The sequence below is a fragment of the Stegostoma tigrinum genome, chromosome 2 (genome assembly GCF_030684315.1).
Source record: "Stegostoma tigrinum isolate sSteTig4 chromosome 2, sSteTig4.hap1, whole genome shotgun sequence".
Classification (NCBI taxonomy): Eukaryota; Metazoa; Chordata; class Chondrichthyes; order Orectolobiformes; family Stegostomatidae; genus Stegostoma; species Stegostoma tigrinum.
This window is the reverse complement of record NC_081355.1, coordinates 158,989,829-159,011,210: the sequence shown is the minus strand read 5'-3', so window position 1 is coordinate 159,011,210 and position 21,382 is coordinate 158,989,829. Positions and strand designations below refer to the sequence as shown.

The following is a 21,382-nucleotide window of genomic DNA, read 5'->3' as shown; positions in this document are numbered from 1 at the left end:
CACAGACCGTCTACATTCTGCCCACAAAAAAAGACCCTGAACTACCATTGCCTGCCGCTTTAGCACACCACCCTCTTTCCTGGCCAACATCTGTCCCAGGCTTGTCGCAGTATTCCAGCAAAGCTTCGGGCAAGCTGCAAGAACAGCACCACAATTTCTGTTTGGTGAGCCTGCAGCCCTCCAGACTCAATATCGAGTTCAATAATTTTAGCGCCCAGCCTCTCCCATGTCCTAGCCCTCAAACCCACACACGTCAGGCCTTGGTATCACATAAAAACCTAAAGAACCGCGGATACTGTAAATCAGGAACAAAAACGAAGTTGCTGGAAAAGCTCAGCATTTCTGGCAGCATCTGTGGAGGAGAAAACAGAATTAACGTTTCGGGTCTGGTGACCCTCAAAACTGAGGAAGTGTCACTGGACCCGAAATGTTAACTCTGTTTTCTCCTCCACAGACGCTGCCAGACTTGCTGAGCTTTTCCAGCAACTTTGTTTTTGTTCCTTGTTCTCACATAGCGTGCCATTACACATAACCTATTGTCAGACAATAACAGTCCCCATTAACAACTACTCACCCTCCTAGCCAGATCTTTATCAACTCCTTTGTCTATCCAACTGCACTTCTCTCTTCCATCCTTTCGTTTACTGCAGATCCCATTCCCCTCCCATTTTCTGCATAAAAACCTATGTTTTCCCAGCAACCATCAGTTCGGAGGAAGTGTCACTGGGGCCTGAAATGTTAATTTTGATTTTCTCTTCAGATGCCGTCAGACCTGCTGAGCTTTTCCAGCAACTTCTGTTTTTAATTCATTAAAACTGCTTTATTTGCAGACCCAAAATAGCCTGATCCCTGTTTGCATCCGAAACATATTGCTCCAAGAAAACGTTCCCAATAAGCTTATGAATTGTTCCTCATGGCTTTCTTTGTCAATTTGATTTTCTCAATCTCCACGAAGTTCCACCTTGATTTGTGCACAGCTTGTTTCAATCTCATTACCTCCTGACATATTTACTGTTCTACGGAACAGCTATATTGGCACTTATAGCAAACCACCAAGATTTTCTTTCCTTCAGCCTACATAGGTTTTGCACCACCTGTTCCAAGATAATTTCTTGCTATTGTATTTATATCATCCTGTTCTCAAATTTACCCCAACAACCTTTGGACTCTGTGCCTTTTCAAAAGTCACATACCCCCGAATAGTTAATTCGCAACTTTGAGGGCTGTGTAACCATGTCTCTGAAATGACAATAAGATCTTAACCATTAACTCCCATTTGTGCTGTTAGTTAAACAATTATTCACCTTCAAGTGATGATCTCGGATTAGTCAGTGACAGTCTAATTTTTCCCTACCCAATCAAAAAAAGACAGCAAAGACAAACAGTGCTTCTCTAAAACAGGTCTGATGAAAGGTCAGCAACTTGAAACATTAAGCCTTTCTCTCACTACGTAGATGCAGCCAGACCTGAGTATTTCCAGCATGGTCTGTTTTTAATTCAGTCTTCCAACACCTGCAGGAAGCATTTCTCGTAGAGATCAACTAACTTCAGCAGACAGGTGATTAATACAGTGTTGACAATTCAGGCACATTCATTTCCATCAAAATGGATAATAAAGGAATCCATAATTTGTTGAAAATTGTTTTGCAAAGAAAAAGTTGTGGCTAATAGATAGAATACATTACTTTGGCTTTTATGGAAGTATCACAATGAGAACAGACACATTCTTTATGTACTATTAATCCTAGTCATTGACTTTGTTTAGCTGCACAGAAATAGGACTAAAATATCTTGTAACATTTGTTGTTAAAAAGCACAGAATATTATTCAAATCCCTTTTGCACTATTGCGCCAATCGCATCCCATGAATGCTGGCAGTCTGAGTGGCAACTGTGATTCACCCCAGCAATAATCAGACCAAAAATAGCTAAGTAAATAATTTGTGTCAGTTGTCATAACCCCAATTTATACTTCTAGCTCACTAGCTTTTTCCATGTCAGCTTTCCATTTGAAAGCATAGTGGATTCACGATTCTACTAACTCTCTCTGGCTAAACTTCGGAGAACCTGCAGCTGCCTCATTGAGTGCAAGGAAATATGCACATTGGAACTGTCAGTGAGCTGTGAATTTAGGCTGATACTGCAAAAATTGCCAGAGAAAGCACAATGTTAATTTTTTTAAAATCCCCACCGTGTCTCCTTGCTTCAAGTAGACATTCTGATGATCAGGAGACATTATGATCATGAAGGTCCAACCTTATACTCTTCCCTCACCCAAGCGTACTTTTCAGTTCAAGCTGGATTGCCAGTAAAGCCAGAGAAAGCAGTTTAGAGTATGTGATAAAAACAAAATGCAGTATTAGATTCATTGGATAATGTTTGTGCCACATAAAAGCTGCAATGGCATCAATCAGATCCATTGTCAGCATTTTTTTTGGGAGTGGTAACACCACTGTTAGGTATATTTGGCTGGAACAGCTATACCTATAAATATGTTGATGAGAGACTTGATGGAGTAAAGGGATTGCTTTCAAATTTTTCAAATATTCTGCTATCAAAAAATGTCACAGAATACTCAAATTCACCTCTATATATGATCACATTTATGCTTCTCTCAAGAAGCATAATACTATTAAGAACATGGTAATTTACTTGATTGGCACACAGTGACTGAACTCAAAAATCATCACACAAACTTGAGATGCAGTAGACAGTATACACAATCTAAACAAAGTACTGCAGCCACACAACATTATTTTGATCGAACTTGTGGAAGATAGAAATGCTATGAAAGAACTCAGTAACGATATGTAAATGGAGACTCCACCTGAAAAAGTAGTAGTCATACGTCAACATCCTGGATTTTTTTTTCCTCTTTATACATTCACAGGCATTGCTGGTTAGGCAACATTTATTGCCCATTCCTCAGTGCACAGAGGGTAATTAAGAGTCAACCACATCGCTGTGGGTCTGGTGTCCCATCTCGGTCAGACCAGGTAAGGATGGCTGTTTTCTTCCCTCAAGGATATTAGTGAACCAGATGGGGGATAATAGGAACTGCAGATGCTGGAGAATCCGAGATAACAAGGTGTACAGCAGGATGAATACAGCAGGCCGAGCAGCAAAGCTGATGTTTCGGGCCTAGGCCCTTCATCAGAAAAAAAGATCCCCCCCCACCCCCACCTCCCGAAGGGTCTAGGCCCAAATAGTCAGCTTTCCTGCTCGGCCTGCTGTTCATCCAGCTCTACACCTTATTATCTCAGGGAACCAGATGGGTTTGTCCAACTATTGACGGTGGATTCATGGTCATCATTACACTCCTAATTCCAGATATTTATTGGGTTCAAATTCCACCATCTGCCATGGTGGGATTCGAACCAGAGTCTGTTGAACATTATCTGGGTCTCTGGATTAACAGATTATACCATTAGGTCTATGCACCTACAAAATCAGTGGGAGAGCCTTTCCTGGAACACTGTGTCCAGCTCAGTTATAGGAAGGATATTATCAAGCTGGAGAGGGTTCAGAAGATATTTACGAGAAAGTACATAGAACATAACAGCACAGTAACAGGCCCTTTGGCCCTCAATGGTTTCACAGGTCGGTGCAACAATCTGAAGCCCATGTAACCTACACTATTCCGTTATCATCCATCTGTTTATCCAATGGCCATTTAAATGCCTTTAAAAGTTGGTGAGTCTACTACTGTTGTAGGCAGGGCATTCCACGCCCTTGCTGCTCTGAGTAAATCGGCCAATAATGAAAGGTTTGAGTTATAAAGAAAGGCTGGTTAGGCTGGGACTTTTTCCACTGGAGTGTAAGAGTTGAGAGGTCACCTGATAGAAGTCTACAAGATAATGCAAGTTATAGATAGAGTTGATGGTGACTGTCTTTTCCCTAAGATGGGGAATTTCAAGACTAGGGGGTGCATTTTTAAGGGGAGAGGAGAGAGATTTGAAAATAAAAAGGCAATTTTCTTTTAAAAGCAGAGGGTGGTTTGCTTGTGGAATGAACTTCCCAAGGAAGTGGAGGATGTGGGTATAGTTACAATATTTAGAAGACATATGGATGGATATATGAATAGGAAAAGTTTGGAAGGACATAGGCCAGGAGCAGACGTGGGACTAGTTTAGTTTGGAATTATGTTCGACGTGGAACAATTGGACCAAAGGGTCAATTTCCGTGTTGTATATGTGGCAAGAGCGGGAGCAGGCAGCCTGAGATGGCTGGCAGGGAGAGTAGGAACATGCAGGCTCGGAAACCTGCAGCAAGAGTGGAGTCAAGGCTTGTGTGGAATGCATGCCCAGGATGTGATGTTGAACTATTAACTGCGTTTCCTAGTTTTTTTTCTACACTTCTGTAAGAAGGAATGTAATGTTTAACTTCTTGGCATGCTTTCTTTGCTTCTCTGCTTTGTACTAAGGTTTGGTGCCTAGGAACATCTGTACTTCAGCCGGCACTGTAAGTGACAGCTTGTAAACTTTTCACTGTATTCATGCAAGTGAGTACGTGATAATAAAAGCTAATTCTAATTCTACGACTCTAGCAGTCTACTTATTATGGCTGCTCAAGAACGATACCCAAAATAATCTGCAGAGTGATGGGAACACTATGCGCTTCACCCCCTCTACCTCCATCCCCCAACAACACCCTCCTCTCCACCTTAGCTAACAAAAGGATCAATTCTTATTGTTCTACATCACGCCATTATATAATCAAGACATGCAGATCAATAAGGAACCTGGGCAACATTTTGCAATGGAAGCTTGAAAAGACACTTCAAGCTTAAAGTAACACAATTTGAAAAAAAAACCAAGACTATCCTATACTATCCTAAGCAGTTTACTCAAATTGCACTTTGAGATATGGGTTACAGTTTGTTGCACAGTACAAGTGGCAAAGTAGCACAGTGGCTATATAACTGGACAAGAAACGCAGCAGTCGAGCCTAATGCATCGGTTCACCACAAAAATCAGGATAGCTAGGAGGAATTTTATTAGAGTTAAAACTAAAATGTAGTTTCATTAGTAATAATAATGAAATTATTAGATTATTCCCAGATCTCCTTCATTTAGAGGAAATCTGCCAGCCTTAACTGGCCTGGCCTATAGGTGACTCCAGACCCAAAGCAATGAAACTCAACTGGAACCATGAGGTTATGCTGCAGCTGTACAAAACTCTGGTGTGGCCGCACTTGGAGTATTGTGTACAGTTCTGGTCACCGCATTATAAGAAGGATGTGGAAGCTTTGGAAACGGTGCAGAGGAGATTTACTAGGATGTTGCCTGGGATGGAGGGAAGGTCTTACGAGGAAAGGCTGAGGGACTTGAGGCTGTTTTCATTTGAGAGAAGAAGGTTGAGAGGTGACTTAATTGAAACATATAAAATAATCAGAGGGTTAGTTAGGGTGGATAGGGAGAGCCTTTTTCCTAGGATGGCGACGGCAAGCATGAGGGGGCATAGCTTTAAATTGAGGGGTGAAAGACGTAGGACAGATGTCAGAGGTAGTTTCTTTACTCAGAGAGTAGTAAGGGAATGGAACGCTTTGCTTGCAACGGTAGTAGATTCGCCAACTTTAAGTACATTTAAGACAGCATTGATAAGCATATGGACGTACATGGAATAGTGTAGGTTAGATGGGCTTCAAGTTGGTATGACAGGTCAGCACAACAACGAAGGCCGAAGGGCCTGTACTGTGCTGTAATGTTCTATGTTAACTCTTCAAGCATGCTGCTCAATTCCAGTCAATCAGGGATGGACAATAAATGGCAATGGTCGCATCCCATGAATACATAAAACCAGTCAGAAGTTTCAAAATTCATCAGCAAACATCCTTAGCCCCATGCCCCCACTAAGCCTTCATATCAGTTTGCATCCGAAGGAAGTTTACAAAACAAGGTGGAGATCTATTAGGAATTCTGAATGATCCCACCTCAAGATTTAAACATTAAACTTGAACAATTTCTCCTGCTTTGTTTTAAATTTAAAAAAGGTGACAATAAATGACTATTCATTCTAGTTATCAATGTGGAGTTGGTTAGTTGTCTCGACACACCAGTCAAATTAATAAGTCAAGTTTCCAGGACAACAGCACAATCGTCTGTCACTAAAAAAAGATGGGTTCTAAATGTTCGTTTTTGTAAAAAAACTTGCCAGATTTGGAACAAGTTGCATATACCATCAAAAACAATAAGTGGTTGTAGGAAGACTGCTTTTCAAGTGTTTGAATTTCCTTCTAAAAGTTGCGCAAAGCTAAACTCCAGGAAAGCAGCCACCTCAGCAACGCGAGTTTCTGCTTAATACTGTATCCAGTGACTGCTTAAAACAGGAGATTAAATGCAAATGACAACTGCTAGTTTTCCAAAACTCCCTTGATTGAGATAATTTCATTAGACTGGAAGAAAGTAAATGTCACACTGTGACTGAAAGAGGGAGAGATACAAAAAAAGCAGAAAATAACAGGCCAATTACCTTAACAGGTCAATGGGAAATTGCTAGAAACTATTATTAACGAAGTTATAGTAGAACACTTAGACAAATTTAACTCAAATGCCTGTGTGTAATGGAAATCATGTTTGATAAAAAAAATTGGTGTCCTTTAAAGACATAAGATGTGTAGCCGAAAGTAGGAATGTACTGTACGAAAACCGTTAAGAACGGCAGGTACTGTAAATCAGGAACAAAAACAGAAGTTGCTGGAAAAACTCAGCATGTCTGGCAGCATCCGCGAAGAAAAATCAGAGTTAACATTCTGGGTCTGGTGACCCTTCATCAGAGTTGATGGCAGCTAGGAAAATGTTGGTTTATATGAAGATGATAGGATGGTTGGAGAGAGTAAGGAGTAAATAATAGGTGCAGATAGAGACAGAAGAAGAGTTGATAATAATCTGATGAGGAAGGTGAATACCTGTTAATGGGGACTGTTAGTGGCTAACAATAGGTAGTGTGTAATGGCAGGCTATGTGATAACAAGGCCTGGTGTCTAGGTGGGTGGCTAGAGTGTTCAGGCCCTAAAATTATTGAACTCGATATGGAGGCAGAGGGCTGCAGGGTGCCCAAGTAGAAAATAGTGTACAAGATGATGAGAGGCATAGATAGAGTAGATAGTCAGACTTTTTCCCCAGTGTGGAAATGACCATTATAAGGGGGCATAATTTTAAGGTGATTGGAGGATGGTATAGGGGAGATGTCAGAGGTAAGTTCTTTACACAGAGAGTGGTGGACATGTGGAACACGCTGCTGGCAGTGGTAGTGAAGTCAGATACATTAGGGACATTTAAGCAACTATTGAATAGGCACATGGATGATAGTAAAATATAATATATGCAGGGTGGTTTGATCTTAGAGTAGGATAATAGGTCAGCACAACATCGTGGGCCAAAGGGCTTGTACTCCACAGTACTGCTCCATGTCCTAAAATGCACTAAGCTTTGCTGGAACACTGTAGCAAGCCTGATACAGAGATGTTGGTCAGGGAACCCGGTGGTGTTCTAACATGGCAGGCAATTGGAAGCTTGGTCTTTTTTGCAGACAGAACCTAGACGTTCTGCAAATCAATCACCCAGTCTATGTTTCATTTCTCAATGTAGAGGAGACCACATTTTGAGCTGCAAATGCAGTAGATGAGATTGCGGGAAATGCAGGTAAGGCACTGCTTCACCTGGAAAGTATGTTTGGTCCCTTGGATACTGGAGAGGGAGGAGGTAAATGGACAGGTGTTAAACCTTTGGCGGTTGCAGGGGAAGATGCCGTGGAGCTGTGGTGAGAATGAAGGAAGAGTGGACTGGTGTGTCCTGGAGGGAATGGTCCCTGTGGGCAGACAAGAGCGTCGGGAGGGGGCAATGTACAGTGGCATTCTGTTGGAAGTGGCGAAAATGGCATCTGATGATATTCTAGACATGGATGCTGGTGGGGCAGTAAGCAAGGACCAGGGGAACCCTACTGTTGTTGTGGGACGGAAGGATATTAGAACTTGCAATCAGATCAACCATGATCCTAGTGAATGACCTACTCAACCTCCTTGTTCATATTTCCATAACCCCTTAGAGATTAATTGCTGCAAAGATAGGGTTGTCAGTGGGAGCATCAAGCTACTGAAATCAATTTTTCTTACATCTGTGCATTGCAAATATGAGCAACATAAGTTGCTGGATCAGGCAATGTTTTAAGTGATTAATCCATTTACTGTTTTCATTGTACATAATCTATTACATATGTAAGGGCAGGCAATGGTCTAGTGGTATCAATGCTATTCTGTTAATCTAGAGACCCAGGTAAGGTTCTGGGGACATGGGTTCGAATCCTGCCATGGTATATGGTGGAATTTGAGTTCCAGACTCTCTCTCTACTGAGATAGTAGGAACTGCAGATGCTGGAGAGTTCGGAGATAATTTCTGAAGAAGGGTCTAGGCCTGAAACTCCTCTGATGCTGCTTGGCCTGCTGTGTTCATCTCTCTCTACTGAATTCAATGTTAATGATGACCATGGATCCGTTGCTAACTGTCAGAAAAATAACTAACAAGTTCACTAATGTCCTTTAGGAAAGAAAATCTGCCATCCTTGCATGGTCTGGCCTACACATGACTCCAGGCCCACAGCAGTATGGTTGACTCTAAAATGCCCTCTGGGCAAATCAGATGTGCAATAAATGCTGGCCTGGCCAGCGACATCCTCAAGAGGTGAATGGATTAAAAAAAAGCTGCATTCAGAGTTTCTTCAACAATTTCTGCTTGTCTATGCTTATTTAACAACTGTATTTATAGAACCAAAGGAGGTAGTGCCATGAAATGTAGCGTGTTCACTTTTGCTGCACCGTAATTGTGGTCCAAAACATAAGCCCAAGCACAGTGTCCAAAGAAAGCTTTTGATTTAGGTTCTCTACTGGCCAACATTCCTTTCTTCTCTCTCCATAGCCCTGGCGTATTTTAACATGGTTCTTTGCACTTGTTTTCTTCACCTCAACAGTGCAGTTAACAGAACTAAACCATGTAAAGAGCTTGTAATCACTACGAGCTTCATCTTGCGTTCCTAAAATTCCAAGCTTTCTGTTGCTGTGAGATCTCAATGCCCTGTTTCACCACTGCAGTTAGTCAGATTGATTGCAACAGAAATCTGCTTTAATATCAAGCTGCAATTCTCAAAGCCTGTGCTAAACTCCCAACTTCAAATCATTTACTTTGAAAGCTCCAACAGGTGCCAACTCCCTTTTTTGTTTGCAAAATTCAGACTGAATGGGTGGGTGTGACTCGCAACAGTATCAACATCAGCAAAAAAAACAGAACCAGTTTGGATATAGAACTAGCCTGAAGGTAGACGAAACACAGTCATGGTGAATGGTTGCATTTTCAGACTGGAGGCCTGTGACTTGCAGTATGCCACAAGGATTGGTGCTAGGTCCACTGCTTTTCATCATTTTTATAAATGATTTGGATGTGAATATAGGAGTAAGTTTGAAGATAACACCAAAATTGGAGGTGTAATGGACAGCAAAGAAGGTTACCTCAAGAGTACAATAGGATCAGATGGGCCAATGGGCCGAGGAGTGGCAGATGGAGTTTAATTCAGATAGGTGTGAAGGCAGGACTTATACATTTAATGATAAAGTCCTGGGGAGTGTTGCTGAACAAAGAGACCTTGGAGTGCAGGTTCATAGTTCCTTGAAAGTGGAGTTGCAGATAGGTAGGATAGTGAAGGTGGTGTTTGGTGTACTTGCCTTTTTGGTCAGTGCATTGAGTGTAAGAGTTGGGAGATCATGTTGCCTCTGTACAGAATATTGGTTAGGCCACTTTTGGAATACTGTATGCAAATCTGGACTCCCTGCTATGGGAAGTATGTTGTGAAACTAGGAAGGGCTCAGAAAAGATTTACAAAGATGTTGCCAGGTTGGAGGGTTTGAGTTAGAGGGAGAGGCTGAATAGACTGGGACTATATTTCCTGGAGAATTGGAGGCTGAGGGGTGACCTAACAGAGGTTATAAAATCATGAGGGGGGGATGGAAGGGCTAAGTAGATAAAGTCTTTTCCCTTGAGTGGGAGAGTCCAAAACTAGCTTTAAGGTGAGAGTGGAAAGATTTCAAAGGAACCCAAGGGGCAACTTTTTCATGCAGAAGGTGGGGCTTGTACGGAATGAGCTTCCAGAGGAAGTGGTGGAGAGTGGCACAATTACAACATTTAAAAAGACATCTGGATTGGTGTATGATTAGGAAGGGTTTAGAGTGAAATAGGCCAAATGAGACTGAATGTATTCGGGATATCTGGATGGCATGGATGAGTTGGACCAATGGGTCTGTTTCTGTGTTGCACATCTCTATGGCTATGACAAAAAAAGTGACACCAACAGCCAGGTATCCTGCTAAATGTCTACCTTACTGACGCAGGTGTACATTATTCTTCAATATTACCTTTAGAAGGTTGGATTAGTTCACAATACACATACACAAAAAAGAAAGTCAAGTTGCACTGGCTTGTCAACCTCCTTCGACTCCGCAGTAGTCATTTACCACGCTAGGATTACCAATTCTCTGGGAATGTTATAAATTGTAAACACCCTGCCTTGATGCTAATGACCTAGTTTGGAAATAGCGAGTCAATTCAGGCAGAAAGTCAACCCGCATCTAATTGCTTTTTGTCATTTGTTGATTCCAAGGAGAGTTGCTGGCAAAGTCAACATTTTTGACCTTTGTCAGTGACCCTTCAGAAGTGGCACAGTGTTGCTTTCTTGACTCAATGAAGCCCTTGAGGACCAGGTACATCCACAACACTTAAGAAAGGAGTTCCAAAATTTGGACTCAGTGAAGGAAAAGTGTTTGGGAAGGGAACTGGCAAGTTCTTATTTATCTGCTGCCCTTGTCCTTTGAGGTGGTGGAGATCATGGGTCTGGAAGGTACTTCCAAGGAGGCTTAATGAGTTGCTGCACTGCATCTGGTAGATCATACATACTGCTATTACTGAGTGGTGATGGTGGGAGTAGACATTTGAGAATGTAGCGTCAATCAAGCAGGCTGCTTTGCCCTGGACAGTATTATGTTTGAGTGTTGTCAGAGCTGCACACGTGCAGGGATGTGGAGAGTACTCCATCACACTCCTGACTTGCACCTTCTGGATGGGTGACTGGCTTTAGGAAATCAATGTCCATCAGGAATTGCAAGGTCATCAGGCTTTTACATAAATCATTCCATGGGCGTCACTGGAAACGGCAGTATTGATTCCCTTGAAAATGTTGTGAGCATCTTTTTGCAGCAAAGTCCAGCATTATTTTGTGATGGAAAAGCATCTGTGTGCCAAATATGTGGGCTCCAAGGGTAAACAGATCTTTGAAAAAACACAGAACTGCAGATGCTGGAGAATCTGAGATAACAAGGTGTCGAGCCAGATGAACACAGCAGGCCAAACAGCAGAGGAGCAGGAAGGCTGACATTTCGGACCGAGACCTTTTTTCAGAAAAAAACAACCCTTCTGGGTAGGCATCTTTAGAAGAGGCTTTGCAGTGGGGTTAAAATTGTTTCAGAGATAGCAGGAACTGCAGATGCTGGAGGATCTGAGATAACAAGGTGTAGAGCTGGATGAAAACAGCAGGCCAAGCAGCATCAGAGCAGCAGGAAGGCTGATATTTTGGGCCTGGACCCTTCTTCAGAAAGAGGGTCTAAACTGAAAACGTCAGCCTTCCTGCTCCTCTGATGCTGCTTGGCCTGCTGTGTTCATTTTGAAAATGCACTGCTGCCTTAGAATCACAGAATCCCTATAGTGCAGAAAGTGGCCATTTAGTCTGCACCAACTCTGAATAGCATCCCACCCAGGCCCAACCCCACAACCCTATCCCTGTAATCCCACATGGGGTTTTTAACCAGGGAGTTTTAACCCACTTAAGCTGCACATCTTTGGACATAACAGGGCAACTTTTAGCATAGCCAATCCACCTGGCTTAAATATCTTTGGTCCGTGGGAGGAAACCAGAGCATCCATACAGACACGTGGAGAATGCACAAACTCCAGTCACTCAAGGGTGGAATCGAACCTGGGTCCTTGGCGCTGAGGCAATAATGCAAACTACAGTGCTATCTATCACTGCAATACACTGTCTGAATTTAACCTTTGATTATTTGCACGTTTATAGTTGCTTACACAAGTAGGAAACAAGGATGAGAACTGGAGTAGGCCATTCAACACAGTATCAGTGCAAAATTCAGAAAGGCCACTACCACTCAGCAGTGGATTCAGACATAATGAAGTGTGGTAAATAATATTTAAAGCATGGGAGTATAGTTTCAATAAGCCAACTCTTAAACAACGTAAACACAAACAACCTTGCCCACAAAACTGTCACTTTGACAAATAATGATGATCTAGCGTTTTTAAATATTACTTCAAACCACAAATCGACTTAATAAAGTAACTTGTCAGATAATACACTTTTTAATCTTAAGAAAGTGATACAGGGCGTTGGGATGTCATCCTTTTAGCAAGCTATTTAAGAGACTATGTTTATTTAAAGCCCACGCCCCCTTGTGCGTGTGTTTTCTTTGAACGAGGCCTTGCTCAAGGCTTCCTGGGCCTCTGATTTACTTACCGCACTCCAGCAGATCAGGTCATTGGTGTCGGGATCCTCGATTAAAGTCCATAGTTTGGTGAGGAATGCGGGCACATTGCTGCCGTGCGCGTCCATCCGGAGACGCGGCCGGGGCCGACCGTGCAGGCGGCGGACCTCAGGCCCCTAAGCCGAGGAGAAACTGGGGCAGGCACACAAGCCGCTGGCTGGCCTCAGTATTCAAGGACCCGGGCTTGGACCGCAAGGGAAAGGTGGTCTAATCCGCTCAGTGAGAGAAAGGGAACGAAGTGGGGCGGAGGAATCTCCTGAACAAAATGCGATCTCCAAAACGACACCTTATCCAGCAGCGGCACACTCCACAGCAACCGCCGCCATCTTCCTCACGCAGTCTTTCCGGGCCCCTCCCCCCCTCAAACCACCCATTACGCAAAACACGGCCTTCATTTACCTCACCGTTTGAAAAATTTCATTTTCCCCTCCTTGCCGCATCGAGAACAAACCCACTCACTTATCTGCTAGACCTTGTAAGGGCCGTTTTGTTTAAAAAAAGTGGAAAATCCATCTTTAACCTTTAACCTTCAGGCTAACGGGCCAATCACCGTTTCCATTCCCACACCCACCTCCACTCGCTACCCGCCTCCTCAACGTGAACGCTACGTCCGTCCAGTGTCCTCGTGACGTCATGCGTTGACTTAACCTCTGACCTTTCCCGCAGCGCGGCTCCTGCAGTAAGATGGCGGCTGAGAGCATGTCGGTGGCCGGGGACAGGAGGAGCAAAACTGCAGGGAATAAGCGGTCGCTTCCAGATCTCGATGAAACGGACCAGGTCTGTTTGACTGTTGTTTTTGCGGGTGTTTTAACTCGTGTTTTGGGTGCGTCAGTAATTTTCGCTTGAAGCGAGGCAACGAGGGCGGGCGGAAATGCTGTTCTCGAAACCTCCAACGTGGGTCTGGATGAAACCGTAGTTCCTATTCAGTTTTCAAATCACTCCTTTTTCTCTCTACTCTCCCTCCTATTATCTTCTTGTAAACCTATTCGATGACTTGCTGCTGCAGTCCACTTTACCACAAGGAGACTGTGCTCCTTAATGTCGTTCAAGATTTTGATCAAAGGATCATGCGTGTTCTCTCTGAACTCTGGTAATTTAAAAATTGCTTCCCGTGAAGGTGTACAACATGTGGCTTCTTACTGTGGGCTCCACTGCTTTTTGTCATCTCCTTTGGCTTGATAGCATTTGATGAAGGAACAATAATATTGCGTGATTCCAGAACCAGGCATCGCAGTTTAATTATTATCGGGTGCCTGTTTAGGACACATGGTCCCACATGGAAGGCTGGTCCAAAAGGTTATAGCTCTTGGGATTCAAGGCAAGTTAGCAAATTGGATCCAAAATTGGTTTACAAACAGGAAGCAAAGGGTGATGTTCGACGGCTTTTTGGTGATTGGAAGCCTGTGACCAGTGGTATACCATAGAGGGAGGTGCTGGGACCCTTGCTGTTTGTTATAGAACAAAGAAAATTACAGGACGGGAACAGCCCCTTCAGCCCTCCAAGCCTGCACTGATCCAGATCCTCTACCTAAACCTGTTGCCTATTTTCCAAGAATCTGTATCCCTCTGCTCCCTGCCCATTCATGTATCTATCTAAGTACATCTTAATGACACTATCGAGCCTGCCTCTACCACCTCCGCTGGCAACACGTTCCAGGCACCCATCACCTTCTGCGTAATGAACTTTCCACGCATATCTCCCTTAAACTTTTCTCCCCTCACCTTGAAATTGTGACCCCGAGTAATTGAGCCCCCAACTTTGGGGAAAAAAGGGTATAATTAGTAAGTTTGAAGATGACATAAAAACTGATGGTGTTAGTGAGGAGAATGGTCTCGGGCTATAGTCTAATATTGATTAACTGGTAAATTGGGCAGAGCAGTGGGAGATGGAATGAAATCCTGATAAGTGCAAAGTGATGTATTTTGGAAGGTCTAATATGGGAATGATATACACAATGTGTAGTCAGTCGCCAAGGGATTGCTGAGGAACTAAGGGACCTTTATATACACGTCCAGGTATCTCTGAAGGTGTCAATACGGGTAGACAGAGGTGAAGAAGGCACATGAAATGCTTGCCTTCATTAGTCGGGGCACAGAATATAGGAGCAAGGAAGTCTTGTTACAACTTTATGAACATTGATTGGGCCACAAATGGAATAGTGTTTACAGTTCTGGTCGTCACGTTGTTGGAACGACTGGATTGCACTGGTGAGGGTGCAGAGCAGTTTCCCTAAAATGTTGTCTGGAATATAGAGTCTCAATTATGAGGTGTGACAAGATAGGACTTTTTTTCCTTCCTTGTAAGAGAGGATGTGTTTAAGACCAGAGGCATAGCTTGATATGCAGAGAGAGTGGTTTAGAAGGAAAATTCTTTTATCCAGAAAGTGGTAGAAATATGGAATGTTCGTCTTCCCTGGACTGACCAACCCCTACCAACACTCGCCTTTACGCGCTCCATCCCTGCCTTCTTGACCTATCTGCCTCCTCTCCACCTATCTGCTCCTTTATCCATCTTTCATCCACCTCCCCCCCTCTCTATTTCAGAATCCCCTTCCCCTCCCCCATTTGTGAAGAAGGGTCCAGACCCGAAACGTCAGCCTTCCTGCTCCTCTGATACTGCTTGGCCTGCTGTGTTCATCCAGCTCTACACCTTGTTATCTCAGAAATGTGGGATGCACTGCCTGAAAGGTTGGTAGAGGCAGGTCCTCATGCAACATTTAAGAAGCATCTGGATTAATGCTTAAAATGCTGGGGCACAGTAAGCTACGGACCAAGTGCAAGTAAAGGGCATTAGTGTAGTTTGGTGTTTGTTGGCTGGCATGGACATGGTGGGCTGAAGGGCCATAGACGGCTTGTCCAAAAGACGTCTTAGACTGAAATGAGAAATCTATTCACCCAGAGTTATTTTCAGTGGAGTTTTTTTTTGTATGCGGAAAGTGGTTGGAGTTTTTTTTTAATGGAGTATGTCTTCTTTTTAAAATGTGAAAAAGTGAAAAGCTTTCACTTAAGATTGTGGAAAAACAGTTGTCTTGTGGAATATAAGATCAACATATAGTTAAAAACCAAAAGAACTGCGGATGCTGTAAATCAGGATCAAAAACAAAGTTGCTGGAAAAGCTCAGCAGGCCTGGCAGCATCTGTGAAGGAAAAAACAGAGTTAATGTCTCACGCCTGGTGACATTCTGAGGAAGGGTCACCGGACCCGAAAGATTAACTCTGTTTTCTCCTTCACAGATGCTGCCAGTCCTGCTGAGCTTTTCCAGCAACTTTGTTTTTGATCCTGATCAACATATAGTTCCCTACGAACAATGAATTTTGAAGTGGGGACCCTTTGCTCGAGCGTGAGTATCTCTTAAGATTATTGTAGAGGGAAAAAGGTTTGAACTCTTATTTCAAGGTTTATGGCGAGGCTTTGACCAGTACGATATAGTTGGTATTTTTGTTTCCTTTTTATTTGTGCATAATAAGCATTGTTGTTCTTTTCTAACAAGTACATTGGCTGCTTCTCATGAATATGTTCATAGAATGATTACTGCAGTGAACAAATTGCAGAAATAAAACTTAAGGCTTGTCAAACCAAGATTTATGAACCAGCCCAGTTCGTCCCCTCCCCCCACTGCACCACACAACCAGCCCAGCTCTTCCCCCCCCACCCACTGCATCCCAAAACCAGTCCAACCTGTCTCTGCCTCCCTAACCGGTTCTTCCTCTCACCCATCCCTTCCTCCCACCCCAAGCCGCACCCCCATCTACCTACTAACCTCATTCCCACCTCCTTGACCTGTCCGTCTTCCCTGGACTGACCTATCCCCTTCCCTACCTCCCCACCTATACTCTCTCCACCTATCTTCTTTACTCTCCATCTTCGGTCCGTCTCCCTCTCTCTCCCTATTTATTCCAGTTCCCTCTCCCCATCCCCCTCTCCGATGAAGGGTCTAGGCCCGAAACGTCAGCTTTTGTGCTCCTGAGATGCTGCTTGGCCTGCTGTGTTCATCCAGCCTCACATTTTATTATCTTGGAATTCTCCAGCATCTGTAGTTCCCATTATCACATTTATGCTGGGATTGTCTGGTATTGCCTTCAAATATGGTCATTGGATGTTGCAGGAAACCTTCATGACCTACCTTTCCCTATAAGAGTGGACTTGATGGGCCGAATAGCCTTACTTCCACTCCTATGTCTTATGGTCTTATAATCTATGTCGCTGAAGGATAAAGGCAGGGACATGTGATAGGCACAACACATGTGCTGCGTGGTAAGGTTGTATATGTTAGTACAACATCTCCTCAATCAAACATCTTGGAGATGTTTCAAGTGCAATATTGTTGCTTGAGAGAGGAGAAGTTACTCCAGTCCCACTACTCTGTAAGAGTATGAGAAATAGAAACAGGATTAGACCATTTGGCCGGTTAAGCCTACTGCAGATTAGGATCCTAGCTGATCCAAAATTCATCATATCCGTTTTTCTGCTCCTTCCCCGTAATCCTAGATTGCTCCGACTGATCAAAAATCTATTTTGGCCATGCATATAAACTAGGGCTCTCCCCTCATCAACTCTCAGTTGCAAGAATTTCCAAAGATCTTTAACTCTGAGTGAAGAGGTTCCTCCCCATCTCGGTGTTAAATTAGTGCTCCTTTATTCTGGGGTGATGCCCTCTGACCCTAAACGCTCCCAGGAGGGGAAACATTCTCCTAGTATTCACCCTGTAAGGCCCTTTAAGAATTCAATATGATTCAATGAGATTACTTCTCATTCTTCTGAACTCTAGTGAGTAGAGTCCCAACCTATTTAACCTTTGCACATAAGACAATCCCTCCATACTAGGGATTATCCTGGTGAACTTCATCTGAATTGTCTCTCATGAACATTTTTTTTCCTTTTGATTTATTCATTTGGTGGAATGTGGGCACGCTGGCTGGCCATCATTTATTGTCTGTCCTTTGAGAAGATGGTGGTGAGCTATTTTCTTGAGCCACTGCAGTTCTCCCACTGTGGGTTGACCCACAATTCCATCAGGGAGAGAATTCCACGACCCTTCTTTTTCAAATAAAGGGACCAAAACTACTCTGAGTACTCCAGAAGTGATCTCATCAGCATCTTGTACAATTGCAGTATGACTCCCCTACTCTAATATTTCAACAGCTTTGAAATAAGGGCCAACATTCCATTAGTCTTCGTGGTTATCTGCTGCACCTGTGTGCTAGCTGTCTGTTTTGTGCACAAATTCCCCCAAGTCCTGTTCTGTTGCAGATTTCCACAGTTGTTCTCCATCTAAATGATCTGCTCTTTTGTTCTCCACTCCAAACTGAACAACTTCACATTTTAAAAACTGAAAGAGCTGTAGATGCTGTAAATCAAGAACAAAATCAGAAATTGCTGGAAAAGCTCAGCAGGTCTGGCAGCATCTGTGAAGAGAAAATCAGAACCTTTATAGGGTGATCTTTATAGATTTTACGAAAGCATGGAGGGGTATAAATAAGGTGAACAGCAAAGTATTTCTCCCTAGGATGGGGAGTTTAAAACTAGGGACCATATTTTAAAGTGAAATAAAATGATTTAAAAGGTATCTGAGAGGCAGTCTTTTCACATAAAGGGTGGCTCGTGTGTGAAATGATTTGCCAGTGGAAATGTTAAATGCAGGTATAGTTACAGTTAAAGGCATTTGAACAGGTATTTGAAGCAGAGAGATGTGGGATAAGGGCCAATTGCTGGCAAGTCGGATAGTTTAGTTTGGGAAACTTGATCAGCATGGACAATTTGGACCAAAGGGTCAGTTTCCTTGGCTCAGTAGTTAGCACTGCTGCCTCCAGTGCTAGCGACCCAGGTTCAAATCTACCCTTTGGCAACTGTCTGTGTGGTGTTTGCACATTCTTCCCGTGTCTGCGTGGGTTTACTCCAGGTGCTCCGGTTTCCTCCCCTGGTCCAAAGGTGTTCAGGTTAGGTAGTTTGGCGATGCTAAATTGCCCGTGGTCTTGAGGGATGTGTAGATTGAGGTGGGTTATAGCGGAACGGCTCTGGGTGGGATGCTCTGAGGGTCGGTGTTGGCTTGTTGGGCTGAAGGGCCTGTTTCCACACTAGGGATTCTACGGTCTTCTACGTATCAGTGGTGCTGAGGTGGAGGTCATCCTGAGTTTCAAGTTCCTAGGAGTAAATATCTATGATAATATCAATGATCTATCCTGGCCCATCCGTGTCAATGCTGCAACCAAGAAAGCACACCAATACCTCTACTTCCTCAGAAGACTAAGGAAATTCGGCATGTTCATAATGACTATTACCAATTTGTGTAGATGCACCATGGAAAGCATCCTATCCAGATGCATCACAGCTGAGTATAGCAATTGCCCTGCCCAAAATGACAAGAAATTACAGAGAGTTATGAATGCAGCACAGTCCATCATGAAAACCAGCCTTCCTTCAATTGACTCTGTCTGTGCTTCTGCTGCCTCGGGAGAGCAGATAACGTAATCAAAGACGCCTCCCACCCTGGTTGTACACTCTTCAATCCTCTTCCATCAGGCAGAACGTACAGAAGTTTGAAAACATGCACCAACAGATGCAAGAACAGCTTCTTCCCCGCTGTAATCAAACATATGAATGGACCTCTCATATATTAGAGTTGATCTTTCTCAGCAGCTGTGACACTATTCTGTTCTATTACCCTATGTATTTATGTAAGGTATGATTTGTCTGGTTAACATGCAATACAATACTTCTCATTGTCTCTCAATACACTTGACAATAATAAATTAAAGTAAACCGTAAATTCTAAAATACCCATGAGGGATGAAGTTGTCATAATAAAAATGAATTCCATGTTACGTTCAACAATGACACAGCAAGAGAGATGACAGGGAGAACAAGATGAGATTCATGATTTCTCAAATGTCTCCATACCCCAGGAGAGATTTGAATAGTAGAAGATTGGAAAGCTTTTTGTTATTCATTTGTAATATGTGGATGTCACCGGCTGGCCAGCATTTGTTGCCCTTGAGAAAGTGGTGGTGTCTTCTTGAATCGCCGCAGATCATCTGCTGTAAATTGGCCCACAATGCCGCCAGGGAAGGAATTCCAGGATTTTGAGCCAGTGACAGTGAAAGAACGGTGATATATTTTTCAAGTCCAGATGGTGAGTGTCTTGGAGGGGAGCTTGGATGTTCCCATGTATCTGTGGTCCTTGTCGTTTAGATGGAAGTTGTCGTGGGTTTGGAAGATGCTCTGTCAGGACTTTTGGTGAATTTCTGTAGTGAATCTTGTAGATACTACACACTAAGCATTGGAGATGGAGGGTGTGATGTGGTACCAGTCAAGAGGGCTGCTTTGTCCTGGATGGTGTCCAACTTTGTGTGTTATTAGAACTGCACCCATCTAGACAAGTCAGGTGTATCCTATTACATGTCAAGGGGCTGTGTTTACATTGGAGATTATGATTGCATTGGCATTTGTGTGATGAGAATGTTCATTTTCACACCAAGCCTGGACATTATCTAAATCTGAGAAAACATGATGTGAAGCTGGATGAACGTAGCAGGCCAAGCAGCATCAGAGGAACTAGAAAGTTTGACGTTTCGGGACGAGACCCTTCTTCAGAAATGGGGGAGGGGAGGCGGGTTCTGAAATAAATAGGGAGACGGGGGAGGTGGATAGAAGATGGATAAAGGAGAAGATAAGGTGAGAGAAGACAGACTGGCCAAAGAGGCGGGTTTAGAGCCAGTGAAGATGAATGTAGGTGGGGAGTTAAGGAGGGGATAGGTCCAGGGAGGACGGACAGGTCAAGGAGGCGGGATGAGATTAGTTGGTAGGAGAAGGGGGTGGAGCCTGAGGTGGGAGGAAAGCTGAAGGAGGCAGCGACGAGCTGGGCTGGTTTTGGGATGTTGTCAGGGAAGGGGAGAGTTTGAAGCATGTGAAGTCCACATTGATACCCCTGGGCTGCAGGACTCTCAAGTGAAATGAGATGCTGTTCTTGCGTCTTTCAGGTGGTGTCATTTTGGCAATGCAGGAGGCACAGGATGGGTATGTCGTCCGAGGAGGTGTGGGGTGGTGGGAGGTGCAGTTGAAATGGTTCGCGATTGGGAGGTGAAGTTGCTTGTTGTGAACTGAGCATGGGGGTTCCGCAAAGCCTCCGCTTGCTCTCCACGATGTAGAGGAGGCCACAGCGGATACAGTATATTGCATTAACAGATGTGCAGGTGAACATCTGTTTGATGTGAAAAGTCTTCTTACGGCCTGGGATGGGGTGAACGGGGAGGTATAGGGGCGGGTGTAGCACTTGCTTTGGTTGGAGGGGAGTGTGGAGCGGACAAGGGAGTCACGGAGAGGGTGGTTCCTCCGGAAAGCACACGAGGGTAGGGAGGGAAAAATATCTTTGGTGGTGGGGTCAGATTGCAGATGGCGCAAGTGTCAGAGGATGATGTGTTGGATCCGAAGATTGGTGGGGTGGTATGTGAGGACAAGGGGATTCTCTTTTGTCGGTTATTGCGGGGACGGGGTGTGAGGGTTGAGTCGCAGGAAATGCGGGAGACACGGTCGAGGGTGTTCTCGACCACTGAGGGGTGGAAGTTGTGGTCCTGGAAAAACGAGGGCGTTTGAGATGTACACCACATCTACTCCCAGAATGAGAAATGCTGCAGCTGCTCCCAGGATGAGGCATTCCATTCCCGTACATCTAAAGGCCTCCTCCGCATTGGGGAAACCAAGCGGAGGCTTGGGGGACCACTTTGCAGAACACCCAAGCTCGGCTTGCAATAAACAACTGCACCTCCCAGTCGCGAACCATTTCAACTCCCCCTC

At 43.9% G+C, this 21,382-nt stretch overlaps 2 protein-coding genes across 8 annotated transcripts in view; one reads left to right on the top strand and one right to left on the bottom strand.

Moving 5' to 3' along the window:
- The window catches only part of hsf1 (heat shock transcription factor 1), a 117,098-nt gene extending 104,167 nt beyond the window's left edge, over window positions 1-12,931 (bottom strand). For all 7 annotated transcript variants that reach the window (XM_048557822.2, XM_048557858.2, XM_059640646.1 and 4 more), the window contains exon 1: window positions 12,564-12,931. In XM_048557822.2, coding sequence (XP_048413779.1) covers window positions 12,564-12,659 — 96 coding nt within the window. In that variant the 5' untranslated portion in view covers window positions 12,660-12,931. The remainder of the gene's footprint in view (window positions 1-12,563) is intronic.
- A 326-nt stretch (window positions 12,932-13,257) lies between these two features.
- The window catches only part of bop1 (BOP1 ribosomal biogenesis factor), a 160,599-nt gene continuing 152,474 nt past the window's right edge, over window positions 13,258-21,382 (top strand). Inside the window, exon 1 of the mRNA XM_048552036.2 lies at window positions 13,258-13,368. Within this exon, the coding sequence (XP_048407993.1) occupies window positions 13,276-13,368 (93 nt within the window). The 5' untranslated portion in view covers window positions 13,258-13,275. The remainder of the gene's footprint in view (window positions 13,369-21,382) is intronic.